The sequence below is a fragment of the Furipterus horrens genome, unplaced genomic scaffold, assembly GCF_987537825.1.
Source record: "Furipterus horrens unplaced genomic scaffold, mFurHor1.1.pri manual_scaffold_4, whole genome shotgun sequence".
Taxonomy (NCBI): Eukaryota; Metazoa; Chordata; class Mammalia; order Chiroptera; family Furipteridae; genus Furipterus; species Furipterus horrens.
The window spans coordinates 148,377,631-148,405,198 of record NW_028327174.1 but is presented as its reverse complement, the minus strand read 5'-3'; the positions used below and the strand labels follow the sequence as shown (position 1 = coordinate 148,405,198).

The 27,568-nt window shown below is 39.2% G+C and overlaps 1 protein-coding gene across 1 annotated transcript in view; it reads left to right on the top strand.

Moving 5' to 3' along the window:
• KDM4C (lysine demethylase 4C) overlaps positions 1–27,568 on the top strand; it is a 439,327-nt gene that overhangs the window by 201,816 nt on the left and 209,943 nt on the right. Inside the window, exons 9-12 of the mRNA XM_090274104.1 lie at positions 7,534–7,724; positions 10,482–10,720; positions 13,862–14,175; positions 17,538–17,646. Coding sequence (XP_090130230.1) covers positions 7,534–7,724; positions 10,482–10,720; positions 13,862–14,175; positions 17,538–17,646 — 853 coding nt within the window. The remainder of the gene's footprint in view (positions 1–7,533; positions 7,725–10,481; positions 10,721–13,861; positions 14,176–17,537; positions 17,647–27,568) is intronic.

The window sequence follows — 27,568 nt, the reverse complement described above, 5'->3', positions numbered from 1 at the left end:
GCCTCGATCTTTTCTGGACCGCCTCCTCCTTGCGCGCAGCCTCCGCGCGTGACGTACCTTGCCTGACCGCGAGCCTCCAGGCTAGGCGGTCGTCTGCTTGAACTTCCCATGTGTTGAGATTGATGGAGCATTGTGTCATGTCCTTTTTGCAGATGTCTTTGAACCGCAGTTTTGGGCGCCCTGTCATCCTCTGGCCTTCTGCTAGCTCGCCGTAGAGGAGGTCTTTGGGGATACGGCCTGCATCCATTCTTTTGACATGGCCGAGCCACCTGAGGCGTCTCTCGCTAAGAACTGCATGCAAACTGCTCATATTGGCTCGCTTCAGCACCTCGGTGTTGGGGACCTTATCCTGCCAGGCGACATGCAGGACGCGTCGCAGGCACCTCATGTGGAAGCTGTTGAGTTTCCTTTCGTGCCTTGCGTAGGTGGTCCACGTCTCGCTGCCATAGAGGAGAGTGCTGAGTATGCAGGCTTGGTAGATGCGCAGTCTGGTTTTCTCAGTGAGGATGGAATTGTTCCACACTCGCCGGTTCAGTTTGGCCATAACTGTGGCTGCCCTGGCGATTCTCCGGTTGACCTCCAAGTCGACTGACAGAGAGCTCGAGATGGTGGACCCAAGGTAAGTGAAGTCGTTGACAACCTCCAGGGTGTATCCGTCGATGGTGATGCATGGGGGAGTCCCCGTGCCTTGAGCCATAACATTCGTCTTCGTCAGGCTGATGGCTAGTCCGAACTCCTTGCATGCGTGGGAAAGGCAAGTGACTAGCTGCTGGAGTCCCTCTTCGGAGTGTGATGTCAAAGCTGCGTCGTCGGCGAAGAGCATCTCACGGATGAGCACCTCTTTGACTTTGGTCTTGGCTCGTAGACGGGCCAGGTTGTAGAGCTTGCCATCGGATCTGGTGTGAATGAAGACACCCTCGCTGCAGTCCTTAAAGGCGTATTGGAGGAGCATGGAGAAGAAGATTCCGAACAGCGTAGGCGCGAGGACGCAGCCCTGCTTTACTCCGCTGCTGACTGGGAAGGCCTCAGAGGTTGCGCCGTTGTAGGACACCGTGCTGTGCATGTTGTCGTGAAAGGACATGACCACAGCAAGCAGATGTGGTGGACAGCCAATCTTCCGTAGCAAGCTGAAGAGTCCGCTTCGACTGACCAGATCAAACGCCTTCGTGAGGTCAATAAAGGCGAGGTAGAGTGGTTTATGCTGCTCGTGACACTTCTCCTGCAGCTGGCGTAGGGAGAAGATCATGTCCACTGTTGATCGGCCAGCTCTGAAGCCACACTGGGACTCTGGGTAGACGCGGGAAGCAAGGGTCTGCAGGCGGGCAAGAGCGACCCGGGCGAATACTTTGCCGATGACGCTGAGGAGAGAGATGCCCCGGTAGTTGTTGCAGTCGCTGCGGTCTCCTTTGTTCTTGTACATGGTGATAATGTTGGCGTCTCTCATATCCTGGGGGATGTAACCCTCCTTCCAGCAGAGACAGAGTAGATGGTGGAGCGGCTGTAGCAGGACTGGTTTCCCGCTCTTTAGGATTTCTGGAGGGATTCTGTCGCTTCCTGGTGCTTTCCCGCAAGCGAGGCGGTCGATGGCTTTGCCGAGCTCTGCCGCAGTAGGTGGGGTGTCTAGCTCCTCCATGACTGGTAGGTCTGGGATGGCTTTAAGAGCAGTGTCTGTTACGGTGTTCTTCGTTGCGTACAGCTCGAGGTAGTGCTCGGTCCACCGCCGCATTTGCTGTTCCTGGTCAGTGATGACCTCACCTGTCTTGGACTTAAGGGGGGCGATCTTGGAGGGGATTGGACCTGTTGCCTTCGTGATACCCTCATACATTCCTTGTGCGTTGCCTATATCGGCGGCTTCCTGAATGCTTCTGCACAGGTTTAGCCAATAGGTGTTGGCACAGTGGCGGGCGGTCTTCTGGACTTTGTTCCTGGCAGCCCGTAGAGCTTGAAGTGTACTGGGAGTGGGCGTGACCTTGTAAGCCAGTAGGGCCTTCCTCTTAGCCTCGATCACGGGTTCCATTTCTTCCCAGTGAGCCTCGTACCAGTCAGCGTTCTTCCGCTCTTTCTTCCTGTAAGCAATAATGGCGGAGTTGTATATGGCGTCGCGGAGACGTGACCAATTTGATTCGATAATGTCATCTGCCGCCACTCGCTCGCCGAGTGCATCTTCCATCTTGTTGATGAATTGCTGGGTCTTAACTGGGTTGCTGGCACAACTGGTGTTGATGCGTGGGCGACCCTTCATCTTGGAGTGGTGCAACCTCTTCGGCATTATGCGCACCTTGCTTACCACGAGGGCATGGTCCGTGTCGCAGTCTGCACTGTGGTAGCTGCGGGTGAGGAGGGTGCTGCCAATATCCGTTCTTCTGGTGATGACGAGGTCAAGCTGGTGCCAATGGCGGGAGCGGGGGTGCCTCCATGACACCTGGTGGATCTCTTTGCACTTGAAGAATGTGTTTGTCACGCACAGGCCGTGGTGACACAAAAGCTCAAGCAGTCGCTGACCATTCTCATTGATCTTTCCTCTCCCAAAGTTTCCAAGGCAGGTGGGCCAGGCCATGTGGTCGGCTCCTACTCTTGCGTTGAAGTCTCCAAGGAGATAGAGAGCGTTACTTCTGGGAATCCTGGATAACGCTTCGTCCAGCGCATGGTAGAACTGTTCTTTCTCTTCGGTGGTGGCGCAGAGGGTTGGGGCATACGCGCTAAGAATGCTGACTGGGCCGAAAGTTGTTGACAATCGGAGGGTAAGTAATCTCTCTGTGCCTCCTGTGGGTGGCTCTATGGAGTTAACAAGCGTGTTCTTCACAGCGAACCCAACACCGTGCTGTCTTGGTTGGTCCGGAGACTTCCCTTGCCAGTAGAAGGTGTAGTTGGTTTCTCTGATAGTTCCGTTGTCGGCCAACCGGGTCTCCTGTAGAGCCGCAATGTCGATGTTTAGTCGTGCCAGTTCCCTATCGATGACAGCGGTTTTCCTGGCACCCTTGATCCACGGAAGGTCTGCAGTAAGTCCGGGGCACATGGTCCTGATGTTCCAGCTAGCGAGGCGAAGAGCTGGAGGCTTCTTTCTTGTTGTTTGCTTGGAATTAACTGGTGCGGGTGTTTTGTGGCCCACTTTTCGAGAGGCGCCTCTCTGATCCCCACGCACCCAGTGGGGCAGGCGAGCCATGGCGAGACGGTAGCTGTCCAGTGAGGTGCGATGACCTCTCCCACCGTCAGAGGAGACCCCTGGCGCTCGTTTCCTTCGCCAATCGGATGAGCTTATAACCGGTATCTGTCTCCTCCCGTGTTGAGTCGACATCTTGCGATGACGCTGGAGTGTCCTCTCAAGTGAAACTGAAGCTACAGAGCCTGGGCAGGGTGATATGGAGGGTCTGCTGTTGCCCATGCAGCAGACCCCCCCTCTCTTCGCAGCTGAAGGGTCCAAGGGAAAGACAAAGTCAATACAGCTTGGCTTCAGGTGCGCCGCAGGAGTTGCCGGTGTTGACTACAATGTCAAACCGCCTTAGGGACTCCGGCTCCGGATTTTCTGTCGGGGTTTACTCCCTTAGCCTTTCCCCTGAAGAGGTATGCCGCAAGGCAGCGGAGGTTTTTTGGAGTCAGAGTTTTCCTTCTCTGATTTTAGAGATGTCCTTCCTCTTTCCTCCTTTACAGTCTTGAGGGCAGCATTTACAGGCTAAAATAGAAAACTGGCAGCGTAACCTTCTAAGCAGATACTACCAATACCCTGCTTGGTTATACTCACCCAACAATAAACAATAAATAAGAAGGAATACAACTATCACAAAACCAGAAATAACCAGAAGTTCCAGAAAATAAATGGAAGATCAACGTATGAAGTTAAAAAATGTGGTGCTCATCTGGACAGGTAGGAGGGGCGAAGCCGGGAAAGAAAGTTCAAGCTGTGCTGTCCATGACAGCAGCAGTGATGGTGGCAGGATAGCAGTAAGCACAGACACCCGTATTTAGGGGGAGGCGAGAAGTACCTGGGGAGTGCTCCTGGCTGCAGACCAGACTCGTCAGCTTACAATTCCAAAGCCGAGGAAGGCAGACCTCTATTGCCTTGGACTGTGAGGCCCGGAGGGGGTGGGGATGGAGGAAGAGGCTTCTGGTCTCTCAGCAGAGAGTGAACAGCAGGAATCCATCTTGGACTCCTGCACCACCACAGAAAACTCCACAGCATGGTGAGATGGGTCGCCCGGTTGTGATGAGTGCACGGGGCTCCGCCCCCTATAATGTAGCAGGTGTGACAGCCCTGCCCAGGAAGCAAAGGTAAACACAAAACTGTCAGGATGGCAGTGTTCATGATAGAGATCCCTGTGACACAGCTGACCAGACAGCAAATATCTAATCTAATGGCTCAGCAGATAGGAAATCTTTCTGAGGCTCAGTTCAGAGCTTTGGTTATAAAAATGCTTACAGATCTAACAGCAGATCTCAAACAAGATGGGGAAAGAATGAAGGCTAGTCCTGCTGAAATGAACAAAAACACATAGGAAACTAGTGGTGAAGGCAAGAAAACCAGGGATCAAATCAACAAATCAGAACATAGGGAAGGAACAGTCAACCAGTGCAGAAAGAGGAAACGAAAAGTGAGGAATATGATGAGAGGCTCAGAAACTTATTGGACAGCTATAAGCGGGCCAATATCCAAATCATAGGGTTGCCAGAAGGTGAAGAAAAAGAACTAGAAATTGAAAAATTATGTGAAAGAATAATGAAGCAGAACTTCCCTAACTTGGGGAAGGAAATAGACTTACAGGTCGAGGAAGCACAGAGAGTTCCAAATAAACTGAATCCAGGGAGAACCACACCAAGACACATTATAATCAAAATGTCAGAAATTAAGGATAAAGAGAGAATCTTAAAAGCAGCAAGAGAGAAGAAGAGAATTATGTACAAAGGGGTCCCAGTAAGACTATCAGCTGATTTCTCAAAAGAAACTCTGCAGGCAAGAAGGGACTGGCAAGAAATATTCAAAGGATTGAAAAGCAGAAACCTACAACCATGATTACTCTATCCTGCGAAGCTGTCATTCAGAATAGAAGGTCAGAGAAAGTGCTTCCAGGACAAAGTAAAACTGAAGGAGTTCATCAGATCCAAACCACTATTTTATGAAATGTTAAAGGGACTGGTTTAGGAGAAAGAGGATCAAAACTATGAACATTAAAATGAAAACTGTATCACAACAACCTACAACAGAAGCTAGGGAATTGAAACAGACAGACTAAGTAGGCAATGAGAGTGGGAAAAGAATTATAGGTATGGAGAACATTTTGGGGGGAGGTCAGCAGAGAGGGGCAAGGAGGGAAAGGGAGGGAGATAGTATAGGAAATAAGCATAGTAGGAGGGAATGGAGTAGATAGGAAGATGTTGAGAAGAACTATATGCACAACCAATGGGCATGGACTAAGGGGTGGGGGACAACTGGTGGGAGGGGATCACTGGTTGGAGGGAAACAAAGAGAAAAGAAATTGGGACAACTGTAGTAGCATAAACAATAAAGCATACTAAGAAAAGCTGTGAATAATAAAATGGTAATAAATACATGTCTGTCATCAATTTAATCTAAAAAACAAACTAAGCAAATAACATAAGAGACAGAATCATGGATATGGAGAGTGGTTTGAGATTGCCAGATGGGAGGTAGTTGTAGGGGGATGTGTGAATTGGTGAGGGGATTAAGAAGTACAAGTAGATAGTTGTAGAATAACCATGGTGATGTAGAGTACAGTACAGGATATGGAGTAGCCTAAGAACTTAAACGCTTGACTCATGGACATGAGCAATGGTGTCAGGATTGCCTGAGGGAGTGGGGTGTGTTGGATAGAGGGGGGCAAAGGGGGAAATTTGGACAACTCTAATAACATAACCAATAAAATGTAACTAAAAAAATAAAAATAGAAAGCAGTGCTGTAGATTAATAGTACCCTGTTACAGAGGAACATTTGGTATGATATAACTTGCTTTCAATATTGAGGATGAATTTTTTTTAGATAGCAGAATGATGAACAGGAAGGCTTTGTGGTAGGAGCGGTAGTGCTAAGGTGAGGAAGCATATAGGGCATTTGGCTCCTATGACTATTCTTGGGTTGAAAAGGAATAGTCATGGTCACTTGCAATGGGATAGAAACCCAGAAGTCTTAATGGTGGAGTAAAATCTTGGAGCCCTTGAATGACCAGCTCAGGAGTTGAGACTTAATTCTAAAGGGTGATTATGCCTTATTTAACTTGGATATGAAAGATTTCCATATATTTCAGAGAGTTAAAGTGACAGTTATAAAGTTGAATTGGTGCTAGGAGAGACTGGAAGAAGAAAGATTAGCTTTGTTATACTATGATTCCATGTCTGACAGTGAACCTGGAAGGATCCTGGTATAAGGAATTTGTACAGGAGACATTTTAAAGGAAGAATTAATGGATTTCTAGGTGTAGAAGGGAGGGAGGGTATTAGGTAATGTTGACTGTGAATGTAGGAGATCGGTAGAATTGTCATATTAATAGCAGAATGTTTACAGCAGAAGTTGATTTAAAGCATGTTGAATGTTAGTTTTTTTCTGAACTTTCAAATCATAATATCTATCAACATTTCAATTCTATGAAAGGAAGTTTTGGACTGGGCATTATTCAAACTGTAATTTGCATGATGATTGTAATTGTGTCACCAAAATAGAGTCTTATAGTTTCAAGGCTGTTATGTTCACCAGTCTGTTGCCGGGTGTGTTAGGGATTGTCAGGTTATATTAGTTACACCTTTGAGACTACTTCGACCCCACTATCTGAATGATAGCTGTCCTGTTGCATGGAGTTTGGGGCTAGATGCAATTTAATCCATGTGAACTCTTTATAGGAAACTTGTTGTATAAGATATTACTGCTTGGTAAATAATGTATTCACAAGAAGCAAAGTCTTAGTGGTTTCAAAATAATCTATTCTTTGAACTCACCTTAATACTCTTCCTTTTTCCTGGTGGATGTATTTGTAGTGGTGCTGGTTGGTATTTTAATTGATATGATGTAGAAGAGACTGTTCTTTTGCTCCCAATTGGTTACTTTGTGACAGTATGCTTGTTAATAAACATAATGTGATTAAAATTTATCTTGGAGAAAATTTATTGCAACCCATTGGTTTATTCTAATTACTTTCATTGACTACTTTTGTTTGCGAATCTAGGTTTTCAGCTTTACAAACCTTTCAGCATTCAGTTCACCGATACATCTCTGTGATGGTTAATCCTTCTATTGCAGGCATGCTTTTGAATGTGTGCTCTTTCCTTTTAGTTGTTCCTACTACACTGTTTCCTATGAACTCTACCATGCCTTTGAACATATTATTTTACCATTTATAAATGTGAACATGCAAATTCTCACTTCCATTTGGAAAAAATTAACTTATCCTTCACCAAATGTTTAAAAGTGTAAATCATCCTCAATTATGTGGTGCATAAATATTCACATACATTATATTCAAAGAAGGACTCAGTGTGAGTTTATGTAGCTAGTGAAATGTTCAAAGCACAACAACCCCTTTGTGTTTCAGTGCACCTGCAGGAAAGACATGGTGAAAATTTCAATGGATATCTTTGTGAAGAAATTTCAGCCAGACAGATACCAGCTTTGGAAACAAGGAAAGGATATGTACACCATTGATCACACAAAGCCTACTCCGGAATCTACCCCTGAAGTAAAAGCATGGCTGCAGAGGAGGAGGAAAATAAAAGCATCCAAGAGGTAATGATCCCTCCCCCAGCCCATCCCAGTTGTACGTATGCAATTAAAATGGATCATGACATGATACTCTCAAATACTATTTGCTTTGCTAAAAATTTATTCCTCATAAGTCTATGAAATACCTTACTGAAATTTTGAGGCAGAGTTTTTTAAAGTTGTATTGGTGTTCTCTATTCATCTCCATGTTTTTGTTAACTTTAATAACTTGATTTCCAACTTTTTCATGTTGCTACCAATTTTCTTTATGGCTTCAGTTGTTTTCCTCTTCATTTGTCAAATATCTGAGCTACTACTTTTCTCATTGTGATGCCTATATTTTGCTACATTTTGTACACTTGGCTTTACTATTTTACAAGGTGTAAAGCAGAGCATGTGGTGTTCCTGTAACATTGTTGTCCCTGTGAGCTTTATTCTACATTCCATTTTTGTGGTCAAGGCTATCCCAGAAGCTTTTACACCTGCCTGTTATGGCCATCTCACTGTATTAAAACTCATTGAATAGGATATTCAGGTCCTCAAGCAATCTTTTTAGGCTCTTTATGTTTTCCAGGATTATATTACATATTTGCTTTCCATTATTACTCATTGTTTTTCTTTCAGATTGTAAAAGTAATATTTATTCATTGGAGAAAATTTGTAAAATAAGGAAAAGAATAATGAATTCCAAATCACCCATAACCTCAAAATCCAGAGATAACCAATGTTAACATTTTGTATATATCCTTTACATATATATTGATTATACATCATGTAATATTACATACCTTTCTAAAATTGGGGCCATGCTCTATTAACAATTTGATGACCAGTTTTGTGTCTTTAATGTAATCAAATTATTTGCTACAACATGATTTTTAATGACTGCATGTATTTAATTAATTCCCTGTATTTGGATCTGTAGTTTGTTTCCAGCTTTTTGCTATTAACTAAAATAACACTGTAATTTTAAATCTTTGCCCACACTTTTGATACTTATTTTCTGATTCTCTTTTTTTCCCTAACGTTTATTTTCTGCTATTTTAGAGTGGTAGTGAGCAGAGGAACCTTAAGAACATGGAGTCAAAATTCCGCATTTTATGAGAGAAGTACCTGAGACACAGAATTAGTGGCAGAATTCAAACTGAGGTGATCTTATTTCACCCTATAGTTACAGCAGTGATTTTCAAACTCTTAGTTTTCAGATCAATTCAGAAGGTTAGGAACAACCTTTTAAAATTAGGAAGTAAAATAGAATAAAAAGTACCATAGTCCTTTCTGTGTGATAAGTATTATGATAATTCATGACGTGTGAGCATGTGTGTATGTGTGTGTTGTGTCACCATCTAGAATGTATAACTTACCATGGATGACATTCAGAAAAGTTTGAAAAACACAGATTTAGAGTCAATGCCTTTGATAATCATGTTAATCTACATTACCAAAAAAGCTAGCTGTGGGAGGGGGAAGTAGTCAATCTTAAATTTAGAAGAAATACCAGCAGATTATGTTTAGGATTGATCTTCAATGGACAGAAAACACAATACTTCAATTTGATATATGACTTGGTCTCTTAGTTACTAACCATAGTGGCCCTTTTCGGCTGACAGAGATCATAGATCTCAATAGGTTAAAACGATCAATGGACTTTGTACACCCAGTTTGAAAGCCTAATGTTAAGGGGCTTATTGATTATACTCAGCCTTGTAGCTTGATCATAGAGTTTGCTGACACCCTTAAGTAAATACTCTATCTAGGGAAATCTGGTGAACGGAATGATTGACAGAAATCTCAAAGAGAGGTCAGCCATCTTGCTTTACACGTACTATGCTGTTAGTAACGTGATGATTTTCTACATAGGCTACTGCATGGGTTCTCCATAAACTTGAAAATGGTGTTTCTGATACTAGTACTGTTACTACCAGCAATAGCCAAAGCTAATTTACATAGGTGATCTCTGACTATCCCCTTTATCTGCCCGCTCTGACTTCCTAACAGTGCTTAGTATTATGTATGTATATGTGTATGTGTTTTGGGGCACTGAAATACATGTTGCTTTGATTTGAATTGTAATTATTTCTAAGTGAAAGTGTCAGAAATGTTGCATCACATAGAAAAGGCATCTAAGACAAAGCTAGCAAATGACTTACTGGAAAATACTAAAAGAGGATAAAAATTAAAATGGTGTCCACACTGAAAATAGTAAGTTGATATAAGATGTTAAAACATACAGCTGACTTTTCTTCTCTCTTATTTCCTTTAGGTAATGATGATTTGATATTTAACTTTAATGATTTTAATGCATACTTCAGAAATATTCAAAATTAAGGGAAACATGGTCACTTGTTGACCTTGGAATTTAAATCTAATTAGATTTTAAGAGCAGCTTTATGGACTCTCCTCATTTGTTTTTTTCCATTTTTTATTATCTAAATAATATTTGATTTATTGATTTGATTTCTCCCATGCCATCATTTTCACTTTATTTTTATTTTCAGACTTCTCTTAATATTGTTATAAAATTTTAGAAAAGATTTCCCCAATAATACTTAATAATCAATTATTTACAATTATTTTAATTTTTAATAAATGTTATTAAAACTTTTAAGATTTCAATTTCAAAATCAATCTTTTAATTATAAGATGATCTCTGTTCAATAATTAAAAAACTATCAATTTTTTCTTCTTTCAGTAAGTGAAAATAGAATTTGTATTGGTATGTGTTTTATCCTGTTTGTTGGAAACATTCTCTGCTCTGACCACAGCTTCTCTTGTTAACAGCTTCCAGTGCACTAGTTCTAACTCTAAAAGGCCTAAGAATGAGGAGGATGAGGAAGGGTCAGCTGCAGTCAATGAGACAGAGGGTCCTATCCCTGATCCAGTCCCAGATGACCTCAAGGTCAGTGAAAAGCCAAAAGAAGCAATAAAGTTGGGGAACACAGAAGCACCGTCAGAGGAAGAGGCCTCTGCTAGCTGGCTGCAGCTGGATCAGAATTCATGGGATAATATCAAACTCTCAGGTGAGAAATTGGCTGTTTCACATATAACTAGTAGGTGGTTTGATGATCTGATGCCTTTGATCTATGTTCAAGAGGACAGATATCTTATTTTTCCACATAGCTTAACCAGTAAGAGATCTAGACTTATGGGGTAATTCAATCAGGAGGCCAAGGGAGTGTTATAAAGGTCAGAAGCACTACTGCTATGTAGAGTGGAACTGAGACAAAAAACCAACAGGGCTTATTCGATTTAATAAAAAAGATGATTCTAAAATGAAAAAAAAATTTTTTTTTGGTACTACTCAATTTAGAAGATACAGTTTTGGAAAGCTTCTCTTGGGTTTGCATGCAACAGAGAAAACCAATTATACATAATTCCTTGCAGATTCTTCACTTTCAGTTTAATTTTAAGAATAAAATAAACAATAAGGTTTTTAAAAAGAACAACAAAAATTATTCAGTCTTGGGAAATGGTATGTATAGTCCCCTGGCTGTTCCTCTATGCTAAAGTCATCATCTGTAAATCTCAGTCACTTTGCTTTTCCCCCCTTTTATAGCATATATCTCTGAGAGTGCTTTAAAGCTTTGCCTCTTTAATATATGTTGGGTATTTGTCCTTATACTGATTGAGTTTATTGGTAATTCCTGTCTTCTTGTCATACCTCTCAACCAGTCTATCCTTCGATCGTGAGACTTTCCCAAACCCAGCCATGCCCTGCTCCCCACACTCCACTTCCTCCTCCTTCAAGACACCATTAGCTCTTGTCTGGGCTATTGCAGAAATTGCTTCCTTCCTGTTTTGCGAGTGTTCACTCTAGACACCTCTGCTAGTCAGTTCTCTGTATGGCAGTTATAGTGATCCTTGAAAGTGATGCAGCTTAGGTCTTCTCCGCACTTTTTCATTTTTACCTTTATTCCACTTAGAGTAGAAAAAGTCCTTATCATAGTCCTAATTAATCTGATCTTCAGCTGCTTCTCCATGCGCATTACCCTTGGCTCTTGAAATATCTGAATTAATAGAGTTTAAATCATAGACTTTTCTTCAATGAGTTGATACTTTAGTGGAGAGCTAGACCAATATAATTACAATCCAGTGTGGTAAGTGCCATGTATAGAGATGACATAGAATGTTGCTGATATACCAGGGAATAACCTGAAACAGACAGGAGGCTGCAATGTTTCTTAGAGTAGGTGATATCTGAATTAACTTGAGATAAATGGACAGAAGTTAGAAAGGTGGAGAAGGTAGAGAAGGGAACAGCAACAAGCAGTGCAGAGAAGAGAGTTATGTAGTGCCTCTGGCTATTTCTTTATAGTCACTCACCATTAGTTTAATTAACCATTTTGTGAATTACTGGGTGGTTTAGGCCAGGGGCCCTCAGTTTTGTTAGTTCTGTTGCTACACAGTTCCTGGCATTTTGACCACCAGATTTTGAGACATGGCAGAACACTTACATAGAAGATGTGGCTAGGTTTAGCATCAGAGCTAGTGTGTGACAGGTAAAATGATGCTGGTGTGTGTGTGTGTGTGTGTATGTGTGTGTGTAAGGGAGGGAAAAGGGCAAATAGACATAGTACTAGAAGAGAAAGGCTGGTAATATTCTTCTCTTTAATAAGCTGTCATTATATGATACAGGATTAGTGTAGGACATAATTTTTACTGGATCTGCGCAGACTTACATATGGTGTTTACATACATCCTGTAATGGAATGTTTTATCAATAGCCTCTCTTAGCATCATATATTAGAATATAGTTATTTTTCAGAAGTATTTCAAATTACTGTTACTTTGGATAATTATTGTTATTCTCTGGCTTTTGACATTTATCTGTAGCAGAATGTCATTTTAATCCCTTATTTTGTCAATAAGTTTACTCTTTTTTATCCTTTTTCTTTAAATTAAATTTATTTGGGTGACATTGGTAGTAAGATTATGTAGGTTTTGAGTATACATTTCTATGATACATGGTCTGTATATTGCATTGAGTGCCCACTACTCAAAGTCAAATCATCCATCACCATGCTTTTGGCCCCCTTTACCCTTTACTTCCCCTGACCCCCTTTCCTCTAGTAACCCACCATACTGTTGTCCGTCTCTATGAGTTTCAGTTTTCTATCCTACATATGAGTGAAAGCATATGGTTCTTAGCTTTTTCTGACTGATTTCACTGGGCATTAATATTCTCAAGGTCCATTCATGTTATCACAAATGGCAGTATTTCATCTTTTCTTATAGTGGAATAGTAGTCCATAGTATATATGAGGCCTGTCCAGAAGGTATCCAGCCATGTAATATGAAAAATAGAGACATTTATTGAAGATACAAGATACAAGAAACATTGTACATAGGAAAATAAATCCTCAATCCCCTTCAAAATAGGCACCTTAGGACCTCACACAGTTCTCCCAGTTGCCATCAGCTAGGCCATCATATTTTTATGAATCTCATCAACAGTCTGAATTCTCTTCCCTTTTTAGTTTTGAGAAAAGCCAGAAGTCACAGGTGCCAAATTTGGGCTGTAGGGTGGCTGAGTCTCCTGGGTAATTTGATGTTTCACCAAAAAACTCTGCACGAGACATTATGCGTGAGTGGTATGTTGCTGTGATGAAGCTGCCAAACAACAGTTCCCTGTAGCTGTGGCCTTCTGAATCATTCAAATAGTTTCTGTGGAGCAATGTTTAAGCTTAATGCAAAATTTTATGCATATTCATTGCTCTACTCAGTTATTTTGAATGCGCTGGCCACACAGTACATGTGCTGCCACTGACTAGTACAGTGAAGTTGTCATTGTTCACGCATGCGCATTCCAGTCCACTCACCTTGGCTGCAAAGTAACATCGATGTAGTGCAAACCATTCTTGATATATTAACAATGCCTGGACTTTTTCCCGATAGACCTCGTATGTACCCCGTCTTCATTATTCAATCCCCTATTGAAGAACACTTTGGTTGTCGATAAGTATATTCTTTTGCCATACTCCAGGGTCTCTCCTTAACAACAACGAAGGCTGGTATTGTGCTACAGTGACCTTTCCTACACATGTCTGTGGAAGTTTAGAGGGGAAATTGAAAGACAGAAATTTAGTTGAGAATAGTTTTACAATTGTACTCATTAATAACACATTGCAAGATTTGTTACGTCTTTTTGTTTTGTTCCTCAGGAAACAACTGTTTAACTATGTCTGTAATGGAGAAAATAAAAACTAAGGATGACCAGGCCTGTGCCATAATTCCATCTTCGAATCCCACTGAGATTGATAACTCCATATTTAGTGGCCACGTGACCCCCGCGGGATCAGACCCACCCAAACTTCCATGGCCAGAGTCACCTGAGTCATGCTCCACAGTGGCAGAGAGTAATGGAGTGCTGATAGAAAGAGAAGAGAGTGATGTGGAGAGCCCTATGGGTGGCCTTGAACCTGGGGAAGTCTCAGCGGTTCCCAGTGGAGAGAGAAATGGCTTCAAAGTCCCCAGCGTATGTGGCAATGTTTGTTTTTACTATATTTATTGTATGGTGAGAGGACTTTCTGAAAACAGTGTTATTCATCAAAATCTTGCTGTAGTGCATAGATAACATTTCACAACTTATGGGTTTTATTCATATTTTCTTGATGTTGGGAGATAAGCCTTCTCTGAGCTCTGGATCACATGGTGTTAATTCAGAGAGCATGGAACTTTCATCCACAGATTGGAGCTTAATTTTATTTTAAAATTTTTCTAAAATTAAAATTTTTTTTTTGAGATAATTATAGATTCCTATGCAGTTGTAAGAAATAGTACAGAAAGATCCTGTACCCAGTTTCCCCAATAGTAACTTCTTGTAAAATTAGAGTAGGCTATCATAACAATATTGACACTGACAGTCAAAATACAGAGTAGTTCTACTACCTACCTGTAGAGTTACCAGACTACAAATGGTTTTACCTTCAGGGCTTTGATCTCCTCCTGCCAACAGTTAACACCTCTGGGTCCCAGGCTTCCCATAGCCTCTATTTTACCATGAGAGCTCCCCTGGTCATGCTTTCCTCATGGACTCTGATTCTAGGGCCTGGCTGACCTTTCTGGCCATGCCCACTGCCATAAAGAAGCCATTTGCCTCTTGGAGAACTCAAAACCCTTCTTGATTACCAAGCTCTACATTCCATCTGTTGGCTTAGGGTTTCCCTGTTTCTCCTATGTTCTCATTTGATGTGGATATCATATGCTTTCAGTATAAACTGTTGTGTACCCATAAGATTCTGAGTGGATCAGATAGTCACACACTCTGATTGTGTGCAGTGGTCATCAGAATTATTAACTCTTTTGATCTCTTAAACTTGATGAAGGAATTCATGTGGGTGAGTAAGGAGAACCTCCATTGTTGGAGCTTGTAAATTGATTAGGCCCCTGATTCCTCCTGTGTATTTGAATTCACCACAGACCTTTTTGTATCTTTGGGTAGCAAGGGAAATTAGATAAAGAAATCTACTTGGAATATTTTGTTTACAAGTAGTTTTAAAATGTCAACTAAAATATAGATAATTTTCTTATTTGACCTAATAACCTTTATCATTTTATGCATGATTGTGTATTCTATCGAACCATAAAATATTTATCAAGAACTTATGAAAAATAAAAATATATGGTCTAATTTATTTGAAAAGGCTAAGGGAAGTTTGAAAATAGTATTCATATATTAACACACTAATTTTACAATTTAATTCCACATAGGGATTAATTGTAGCTGAACAGATATTGGGATTCTGGAATGATGATAAGTCAAATGCTTGTTTAAATTATATTTAATCACATACTTTAAAACAGAATGGAACTGAAAGTTACTTCTCATTTTCCATGTTTACCGTCAGTGACTTTAACATCTTTATCATTTCATAGAACAAAGACTTCCTTCAAGGAAAGCAAATGCTGCTCTTGAGGCCTGGGTGACCTGCGTTGCCCTTATTAGAAACATCTATATGGTACACTTTTCTTACATCATGATGTCAGAAAATCCCTCTAAGTAATACAGGCCCATTTAGTCTTTGTGTAGTTTTGAGCAGTGTTTCTTCTTATTAAGTGTAAGATAGCAATCAGCGTTAGTCAATCTTCTCAAGAATTATAATTTTTTGAACATTGCCTTTCTGTCTCTCTGTCTATCTATAACTGGAGTCCATGCTCTCCCTGGAGTACACCAAATATGTTAGCACTTTACGTGTTATTCCTGCTAATCAATATACTCCTTCCCCAGAGATCTAAACATGTCATGTCTCCCCTTCATTGCACTCAGAATCACTCAGTTGTCTTCTCATCAGAAAGGCCTTCTTTGATGATCCTGTATGAAATAGCGCCCTCCCCATCTCTCTCCATTCCTTTGTCCTACTTCATTTTTTAATTATTTCATATTTGCTTTAAAGTACCTGATAAATATTTACTTTTTACTTGTTCATTGTCTGTGCTCTTTCTCCTGTATAAGGCACATTCCTTTAAAGCAGGGACCTTGTGTAATTTTTCCTGCTGTAACTATTTTAGAACAGTGTGGCATATAGTAAGGACTTAGTAAATATTTCTTGTTGTTGACTAAGTTATAATTTCCCACATTACTTTTTAGCTATTATAAACCACAGATAAATCTCATCCTATTATACTTTATTGTACTCCTAGCTTTGATTAGAATGTTTTCACATGTTTATTTCAGCAAATCCTGTTTTGGTGTCAGACATCAGCATAGTTTTCTCTGTTTCTGGCCACTGTTTTTTCAGCTAACAGGAGCATTTCTAGTCCTTTCCTAGTGAACCATTGATGTAAACCTACTGATACTCTCTCTCTGGTAATCTCCCCACACCTCTTTTTTTGGGGGGGGTGGGCATTGAGTGGGCAAGAAAGCTTGTATGTGGGTTCTGTTTGGAAGATGTCAGGTTGCACATGGCTTTTATTTTTCCTCTCTATCCTTGAAAGGAAAATATAATTTGGAGAACCCAGGACAAAATATTTTCTATAAAATTTCAGCGATTTCAAGGTGACAGTAATTTTACCATATTAAAAAAAAAACTTTTGATTTCCTATTTAATCCTCACAAAAGTGATGATTCATTTCTGAATGAAAAGAGGTATATGAGCTCATTTTAACAGTATGGTTTTCTCTGTGGATGGAAAGGAAAATAACCTAGTAAATATTTCACGTGACCAGCATGGATATGACTAATGCCACAGTGCTATATTTTTATGAATATATGATCCTAAATTTAGATTAGTTTTAAAGAACTTTTAAAAACTGGGTAACTGCTGAGTTTATTGCAAGCTTGACAAGCCTGCCCTATACTATATATAGGTAGTATTTTAATATGAAGTGGAAGGTAAGTTAATTGATCTCTTAGTACAATATATAATTCCGAAAACTAATAGGATGGATTCCTATTTCTTTTGATGTAAAGTTTTAAATTTCTTTTAAAAAAAGATAATTTCTCCCTGACCAGGTGGCTCAGCTGGTTGGAGAGTCGTCTCATACACCAAAAGGTTGTGGGTTTGGTTTCCGGTCAGGGCACACGCCTACATTGCAGGTTCAGTCCCGGTCTGTGTGTGTATGGGAGGCAGGTGATTGATGTTCCTCTCTCATATTGATGCCTCTCTCCCTGTCTCTCTCACTCTCCCTCTTCCTCTCTCTCTATAATAAATAAAAACATATCCTTGGGCAAGGATTAAAAAAAAAAAAAAAAACCCAAAAACTAATTCCTCAGAAGGTAAAAAAAAAAAAGTTCAAGAGTTTTTCATAATTGTCACAAATCACTGTGAATCATAGTGTTTTGTTTAAAACAAGCTTTTAACTGAGGGTGTTTCTCCCCTATTTTTATTCTGTAATCAGAGAGTAGAGGGAGAAACGAAAACAGCTAAAAGTTGGCGCCATCCACTTAGCAAGCCTCCAGCAAGATCCCCAATGACTCTGGTGAAGCAGCAGGCAACAAGTGATGAAGGTAGGTTTGTGATGGTTTTCAGTATTTTTTCTGTATATGTGTATAGCATTTAGTTTTTATTCTCCTTTATAACAAACCTTTCAAAAAAATTGCTTGGTTAAGAGATCATTTGACCGTATTACAAATATAGACTATAAGGAGATCAGAGGTAAAGAATTTTCAGGGGAAAAATATATTGGGTTTTAAGGATAAATACTTGCTTCACATAATTTGGATATGTTCCTAGCAAAAGTCTTGCTGTTTTATATAATGAAATACAATTGGTCATTTCTGATATTCTTCTTGAGATATCAGATATCTTTCCAGGTGTCAAATCACAGAATTAATATGCTGTTAAGGTTCTTTATATTGTCTTTATTTTTAACTTGAATCCTTTAAATTTATTGATACCATCTTGAGTAAGAAACAACATGTAATACTTCCCTATCCTGTTACATCTGGTGTGTGGTAATGTATTAGGAGGAGGTTGATAGCTGAGCTCTCAAGAAATGAGGGCACTCCAGAGGAGATTCAGAGAGAAATGACATCAAGATCGGAAGGGGAGTGCTAATGCTATGGATGTTTTGGGGAGATATGCTGGAACTAGAGTGGGTGTAGGGAAATCAGAGCTAAGACCTCATAGGTGCCTGAGACACACAAAGTTGAACTGTCATAAGCCTATGCCCTTAGTTAAGGATGTACTAGGGAAAAACCAAAAAACCAGAACTGGCCGTAGGCACAGGCAGAGGACAAGAGGACTTGATGCCTGGGTTTGGGCTGGTGTGAAGAAAGGGGATACGATAAGAAGAGAAAAATCACCCTAACAGTTCTTAACCTTAGGACCACTATCAAATTTATACATTTTTTTTTTTAAAATAATTTTATTTGTTTGTTTGTTTAGTTATTTTTAGAGAGAGGGGAAAGGAAAAAGAGAGGGAGAGAAACATCACTGTGTGGTTGCCTCTCACACGCCCCCAACTGGGGACCTGATGTGCAACCTAGTCATGTGTCCTGACTGGGAATTGAACCAGCGACACTTGGCTCGCAGGCCAACACTCAATCCACTGAGCCACAGCAGCCAGACAAATTTATACATTTTTATTCCAAGTCAGAAATTTAAAGTAAAAGTGGGTACTGCCTGTTAAAACCTCCAGGGCATCTAGCAGAAGCAATTGCAAAATCTGTTGAACGCACTTTAAAGAAGAATCTGATTGACTAATGGACAGTGGACTCTGACTGAAGTGCTAGCTTTGTTTCTCATAAATTTCTTGACTTTGGACAAGTCTTTTCCCTGGATTCAGTTTCCTTTTGTGTAGAATATGAAGACTGGTCATGAACAGTCAGGTATCCTAACCTACAGGTTCATGATGAGATTTTTGGCATTTCAGATATCCTGAAATGACATGTGGTGATATGTTGAACTCATCACCATTGGACTAGATTTTTATTTGTCACTCTTCAACTATGATTTTACGATTCTAAAATAATTATACAGAAAGACTGAAAGATGCAAATACCCATTTGTACTTTGTTCACCCAGTGCAGTGGTGATCCCATCTTGCAAGTTTGAAAATTGACAAGATTCAGATTAAAACCCTGGTTATGGTTCTAATTTTCTCTAATCTGAACTGTCTGGATAATTTTTTGTAACTCATCAGTTCAGCAAGTGTAATACTGTGATGAGCTGTTAAGCATCTCTTTGAAATTAAAGACCCCGGTCCCTATTTCTGTAATGTTTGCATGCCTTGAGGGTTTGATTAGGAGTGTATTTCAGGCTGTGTAACAGCAATTTATTTTTTGGACAGCTTGTCTATATTAATATTATAATTCATTTAGTAATGAATTAAATATTTAAATACAGAGATGGAAGAGATGGAAATTGCTGCTTTAATTAGAGATTATTCTTGGTGTTTGATCATTATTTAACTCTTTTAACCTAGGCTTTCAGTTATTTTAAAGAATAAAATATATATACTCAGGAACTCAAGTCTGACACAAATTGATTACTTTCCCAAATGGTTTTCTCTGTTTCACACTCCTTTTTTTTTTTTTTTAAAGTACTCATGTTTATGGTGCAATTGAATACTAACCCAGTCCTGAGTATGTTTTCCCAAGGCTGAAACTACCCACTGATTTCACTTTGTTGGAGTTTTTTGTTTTCTTCTGGGATTGCCTGATATTTCCTGTGGTATTTTCTGAAGTTTACCCTGTGTCATTAGTAACTGTAAATGCTACTTCTCTTGCACAAGCTAGTTCTTGGGCACTTTGCAGTAACCCCTCAAACAAAAGAACATTATTTAAAATTGACTCTTTCACTTTACCTTTGGTAGATAGATGTTTTGGGGAGAATTATGGCCTCTAGTTCCTGGTGTTCTATAATTCTTTCCTTTCTATAGGTTAGATTTGTTAGTGTTTATTTTCTTTTATTTTAAGGATTTATTAAGTGGATATATTGACCAAATATAATAATGATGTCTTTTTTTGATTCAAACTTTACAATGTTATTTTAAGTATTAAATTAAATGAAAAATTTATTTTAAATGTTAAAATCACTCTTTTATTTGTTTTGCCAGATGGTAATTGGCACATGACTTTCAGTTTATGGTAGGGAACCTGAGACCTACCTTTAGTCTCTCCTTGGCTGTTATTGACTACATGGCCTTGGAGAACTAAGTCATGGAATCTCTCAGGTTCATCATATGTTTACTCATCTGTATGGTGAAATGGTTGGATTATTAGTGATCCCAAAATTTCTTACAAACTCTGAAGGTCTTTGATTCTATAAAAATATAGTAGAAGGGGATACTATGTAGCCCCCTGTCCCCATGCTAACCTTTCATTGAAAAGCAAAATAGTGAAGTATAGGAACATTCCTCATCAACAGTGTTTTGCTTCCATTAAACTTCTTTTCTCTGCCAATTTTGAAAAACAAATGCTATTTTAGGACTGTTGCATGTCATGCTCCAAATGTTATTAATTTTTGTATAATGATCTCTTTGTTCTATCAGTTCTTATTAGCTTGAGGTAATATTACACTTTTAGAATAAGCAGTTATATTTTCTGTTTGTTTAAGCAATGAAACAGCAACTTCAGCAGATTACTAAGTAGATTGGCTTGGAATGTTTGTTGATAGGTCACAGCCAGTGTTTTCCTGCATTATGTGGACATAAAACATTAGATGTTGTTGGCACTCAGATTTAATGAATATTTTATCTAGCACACAGCTGTGTTATAATAGTCAGGCACTCTCAGTTTAGCTTGATTTCTTTGTCCATAAATTCCACTGGGAGGCCCAATGGCAATGACTTTTACTGTAATATGGGGAATAAAAATCAAAAACACCTTTCTTTTATTATGCTAGTGGCTTCATAGGGCTTGATTGAATTAGAAGAAAACTGTTCGCTTTTTAACTTACGTTATATGGTTGCTTTCTGTACTTTCCAGAATCAATCTTGAAACTTTTCTAAATGTGAGTGGTATAAAGTCTTAAGTGTCTGAATGTGCTTGAAACTTTTCTAAATGTGAGTGGCATAAAGTCTTAGGTGTCTGAATGTGCTGAAAGCATTGGGATTTTAAATGATCGTTAAGACTGATTGTTCTGAATTCATGTGTGCCTTGTTGCTCTTAAAGTGTTAAAGAAAACAATTGAGGAACAACTTTTGATAGTACAATTGTGTGGTTCATTCTGTTCTTGAGAAAAAAAATTATGTTGAGATATATGAAATTAATAATGCTTGATATTTTATCTACAAAAACTATAATTTCATACAAGTTAACTTAAAGGTATTACTTTACATTTCCTCAAACTTGCACACAACTCCCTTTATCTGGAGACAAAGATATCTTAACTCTATAGGCCTTGAATTATCCCTTATTTTATACTACATTTTTTCCATTTCTATTCTCAGCTTTTGTTTGTGAAACTAACTATGAAGATCAACAATAAGTATGCAAAGTTTGCAAAGTTCATGTAGATTTAAGTTTATTTTTATTATTTCTTTTGGTCTTTATTTTCTGTTTTGCCACTGATTATTGAAAACTTAGTCCTGGGCTGGCAGTGTTTTGTAGGCTGTCATTTGGGGAACATTGTCATGAATTTTAGGAAGGGACTTTTCACTGCTTCGGAGGTAAGTATGGGGTTAAAAGTGCCATTTGTAGGCTCCCAGATAGTGAGTATTTAGGAAGTGGCTCATATGATCATCATTTTAATTGTATAAAGTGTTGTTTTATTCCTTTTCTCTTGTTTGTATCTTAGGTTCCCAGTTTTAGGGAAATGATGACATGACTTTTTTTTTTTTGTATATTTTATTGATTATGATGTTATAGTTGTCCCAATTTCTATTCCCTTTGCTCCCCTCCACCCAGCAGCCCCCTCCTTCCTTCCCTCTTTGGTTTATGTCCATGAGTACTGCATATAAGTTCTTTGACTTTACCCTTTCCTGTACTATTCTCAACATTCCTCTATCCATTCTGCACCCTCCTCCTATGCTTCTTAATTCCTGCACCATTTCCCTCCTTCTCTCCTCTTCTGTCTCCCAGCTGACACCCCTCACCATGCTTCCCATACCTATGATTCTGTTCCCACTCTGGTTGTCTGCTTAATTTGTTTTTGTTTTTTAGATTTTGTTGTTGATATCTGTGACTTCGTCATTTTAATATTCATAGTTTTTATCTTCTTTTTCTTAAATAAGTCCCTTTCACATGTTATATAATAATGGCTTGGTGATGATGAGCTCCTTTAGCTTTACTTTGTCTGGAAAGCACTTTATCTGTCCTTCCATTCTAAATGATAGGTTTGCTGGATAGAGTAATCTCAGTTGTAGGTCCTTGCCTTTGAATATCTCCTGGCAGTCCTTTCTTGCCTGCAAAGTTTCTTTGGAGAAAGCAGCTGATAGTCTTATAGGTACCCCTTTGTAGGTAACTCTCTTCTCTTGCTGCTTTTAAGATTCTCTCTTCATCTTTTACCTTTGGTATTTTAAGTATGATGTGTCTTAGTGTGGTCCTCCCTGGGTCTAGTTTGTTTCAGACTGTCTGTGCTTCCTGAACCTGTATGTCCATTTCCTTCCCTAAATTAGGGAAGTTTTCCTTCAGTATTTCTTCACATAAGTTTTCAATTTCTTGTTCTTCCTCTCTTCCTTCTGGCACACCATAATTTGAATGTTTGTACATTTAAAGCTATCCCAGAGGTTTCTAAGCCTCTCTTCATTTTTTTCAATTCTCTTTTCCTCCTTCTGTACTGGTTGACTGTTTATTTCTTCCTTATGTTCCAAATCATTGATTTGAACATGGTTTTTTTTCCTTCACCACTAGTTTTCATGTGGATTCCTTCATTTCACTTAGTATAGCCTTCGTTTCTGCCGTATCATGCTTTATCTTTTATGTCAAGTCTGTGAGCATGTTTATTACCAGTGATTTGAACTGTGCATCTGTTAGGTTGGCTATCTCCTTGTTGCTCAGTTCTCCCACTAGAACCTTGATATACCCTTGTTTTGGGCTGCAGTTCTTTGTCTCCTCATCTTGACAGCTTTCTGTGTTTGCCTCTGTGTCTTAGGTAGAGCTGTTGCACCTGTTATGTTGAAAGGGGCAGAGCCTTAGGTATTAGTGCTGGTGACCCATTTCCCCACATTGTGGCGCTGTATGTGGGCAGAGGTGGATTTAATGGTGGGCACACCAGGTGCGCGCCCTGGGCCCCAACTTCTGAAGAGCCCTGCAAAACCCCAACTTCACACTTTTTTCTAATGACACCAAGTTTGGTTTCATATGTGCAATTTTATGTACAAGTTGTAAACTTACGGGACTAAACAAGCTACCTCTGTTGAGAGACCGGCAGTTTCTTCCTCTGTCCCAATCTCCCACTGGGTTTGAGAGTCAGAAGCAATGTGTCTCTATTTTCCCCAGCACTGGCACCATGAGCTGCACAGTCTGGTCTGGGGCTGGGATCGCTTCCCAGGTTTAAAAGATATGACTACGCTTTTCGCCGGGGCTACAGTCCCTGTGCTGATGCCACTGCCACTGCCACCAGCCACACTCCCGCTAGCCACGGTGCCAGCTGTCATCGCCAAGTACCGCCTCCACAGCCACTGCCTCAGCACCTCACCTTGTTCTATACACCTTGGCTCCGCCCCTCCTACCTTTTTTGCTGAATGTTTCTTCTTTACTTCTTTGTGTGTTGAATTTTCATGCAGTTCAATTTTCTGGACTCTTCTGGGTTTTTAAAAAAATTTTGAAGTGGTTGTACATTCCTTCTTAGTTGTAAGGGAGATGTAGCTATGCCTCCATCTTGGCTAGAAGTCTGACTTATTTTTAAAAAATATATGTCAAATGGACTTCTGATTTCTACACTGAATTTCCATTGTTTTACTGTTCATGTTTTGTTTTGTTTTAAGGAAACATTTTTAAGATTGAAAAGTGCAGGAATTTTTGTTGTGGTAATAAAAGAGAGTAGTAACTTAAAAAGAAAGATTTGCTATACTATGTGAATGTTTGAATATTATTCAAATTTTTCCATAGTTGTTAAGGTCTTTACTTGAGCAAATATACTTTATAATGCCTTTAAGTGAATTAGCCAGGGATCTGGGGGTAAGTCTTTTCATGGGAGAGAACAGCGAGTACAAAGGCCCCAAGGAGGGAGTGAGTGTGGCATGTTTAAAGAACAGCAAGAGGTATGTATTGCTGAGAGGACCACTGGATGGCTTTGGATGTAGAATGACGCAATGGGCATTTTCTGTCTGACCTTCTTTTTTCTGTACATTCTATTTATAGACTAGTCCATTCCATTGTTTTTCCAGAAGTTGTCATCATGACCACACTGCATGAAGTTTTTTTCTTCTCCTTATCAGCTGTCTTGTGTGATCTACCAGATGATACCCCTTTTAGTTCTTGGGCCAGTATGTCTAAGGGTTCTGCTGTCCTTTCCATGGATGAACACACCTGACTTTTAGCTAAAGGGAGTGTATTTGTTTTGTTTTGTTTTCTTTCTGGGTAAATTGCAACATGCTTAATGGTACTTTGTTTATAGATCTTGTTGGACCATTTTTTGACTTTGTATCGTAGGTGCTATTAATGAAAGAGTGTAATAAACTGGGGGTTTCTCCCATGGGAAACTTTGAACTTCTTGAAGGCAAGAGACTATTTTAACTTTAATTTCCTTGATCTGTTATATTACCTAACACACAGTAAGTTTCATATGAGGTCTGTCCAGAAGGTATCCAGCCATGGTATCTGAAAAATAGAGACATTTATTGAAGAAGATACAAGATATAAGAAACATTGTACATAGGAAAATGATGCTGCAGTCCCCTTCAAAGTAGGCACCTTGGGACCTCACACAGTTCTTCCAGTTGTCATCAGCTTCCCCATCATGTTTCCTGAATCTCATCAACAGTCTGAAATCTCTTCCTTTTTCAGTTTTGGGAAAAGCCAGAAGTCGCAGGTGCCAAATCTGGGCTGTAGGGTAGCTGAGTCACCTGGGTAATTTGATATTTTGCCAAAAAACTGCATGAGTGTTGATGCACGAGTAGGAGCATTGTCATGATGGGGCTGCCAATCACCAGTTGCCCATAACTGTGGCCTTCTGAACCATCCAAGTAGTTTCTGTGGAGGAATGTTTAAGCTTAATGCAGAATTTGATGCAGATTCATTGCTGTACTCAGTCATTTTGAATGCGCTGGCCACACAGTACACATGTTGCCACTGACTAGTTCAGTGCAGTCGTCATTGTTCATGCATGGGCATTCTAGTCCCACTCTCCTTGGCTGCCAGGTTAGTTACATTGATGTCATGGAAACCATTCTTGTTATATTAACAATGGCTGGACTTTTTCTGGACAGACCTTGTATGCTCCTTGTTTATTCACCTATCTTTGATTTGATGATTAGAGTGAGTTGCGTTTGGTGCCAAGTTGTCATCAAGTTTTCCAAACATATGCCAATTTTCTTTTATAAGTTTTCTTTTTCCATCCCCACCAAGATACGAAGATCCACTGTGCTGCTTTTCCCCTATTATATATATTATTAACAATTATTATTATTATTATTTTTTTAAGATAAGTGGTGTTATCATTTTTACTGTTGAGGAAACTGAAGCTCAGAGACATTAATTTATTTAACGTCACAAGGCTTGCAATTGGTAGATAACAAGCTTTACATTTTGTCTAATTTTCAGATTTGCACTCCTCTTTCTGCTTTATCACACTAGCAACCCCCAATAGTAGCCCCAGTATTGCTAAAAGAAACTGAAGTGAGCACATATAAATGTCTGAAAAGAACCAGCCATCTCTGTTGATAGAGTATTTGCAGTATTCCTTGTTGTTGTCCATGTGTATTATAAGAATATATGTGTTTATGAAATATGAGTTAACATTCTTAACATGCCCAAGTTCTCAGTGATATCCACCTCCCCAAAGGTACCATAAGTATCAGGGTACTGATGTTTTTCATGTTATCAGGAAATGTGAAGGAGTGTGCTTTGAAATGTTTGTTGTGTAAAGCAGCATATTGAATGATTTGGAAAGTATCCTTTTGAAATGTTTTTGACTTCTGTTATTGAGAGGTTAAGCATAGCAAAGAATGAAACTGTCCATTTAATTTCTTAGACCTTAAACAATGGAATTCTCCATTATCCATTATTACATTAGCATTTTAGGGTATTGTAATGCAGAATTCAATTTTTCCTTAATGCTACCTCTTCCCAGTAAAATCATACCTAAAAGGTACTGTACTTTTTCCTTTGTACTTAATATTTTTTCTCTTTTGTTCTTTTGAGCATACCTTTACAAACCTTTGAAATTCAAGGTTTTATAAAAGTCATTGAAATACAGTTTGCATACAGATTATGCAGTAGTTTGTATGGGAACAATAAAGTTCCCAAATTTGAATTTCTTTATTTTTTTTTGAGTAACTCATTCTTGCCCTCTTCCTCTCCCCACTCCACCCCCATTTTCCTCTAGGACATTTGAAAGCATGTATGTAATGCCTCCCAGGGCTGAGATTTTGCTCCAGTACTTGAAAGATAACAGATGCTGCTGTGCTGTTCATAGGAGAGAATAGTGCTAAACTTGCCAAAACACATCACTGGAACTTAACCTCAGCAGCAAATCATTGTGGTGATTGGTAAAGGGAAATTGTACTGTAGTAGAGTTGATGGCTTTCTCCATATGCCAGGTTCCATGAGCAAGTCCTGGCAGCAGCCCTTCCACAGTGGCCCAAATGTTTTTCTATTGAGAAATCCACTAACATTGAGTGAGTAAAATTTGTTCAGAAAGACTGTACTAATGAGTAAATCTGACATATGTCTGCTTTTAAACTAAGGTGTTCCCCAATTCATAGGACCTATCTAATATTATTATGACAACATTTTTAACTTTAAAGATTATATATTTTTATAATTATAACATCTTATAACACCCCTCTCCTTTATTTCAGACTTTTAAATATATTTTTTATAGAATTGACATCATCATTCTCTTTATACAATTTTGTGTCCTGAGTTCTCCTTTTATTTATTTTCACTTAATATTATGTTATATAATGTATATATGGTATATTTCATTAATATTCTTGATCTGTTATATTACCTAACACACAATGAGTTTCATACAAGGTCTGTCCAGAAGGTATCCAGCCACGTTATATGAAAAATAGAGACATTTGCTAAAGAGGATACAAGATATAAGAAACATTGTACATCGGAAAATGATGCTGCTGTAATCTATGGACATTCCATAATTTATTTATATATTTTTAAACGGGCACTTTTGGGAGGATACTTTCATAGAGGATAGTAATCTTTTTATTATCATAAATAATATTCAGTGGTTCTTTTTTTTTTTTTTTGACTGAACGAGAGAATAAAGGCTTTTTTTCCCTATGAAAGAATAAATGTTTTTCATGTTTATATGTAGGAACTAACTGGGTTTCTGTGTAGCTTGGTTCTTCCTGTTCCA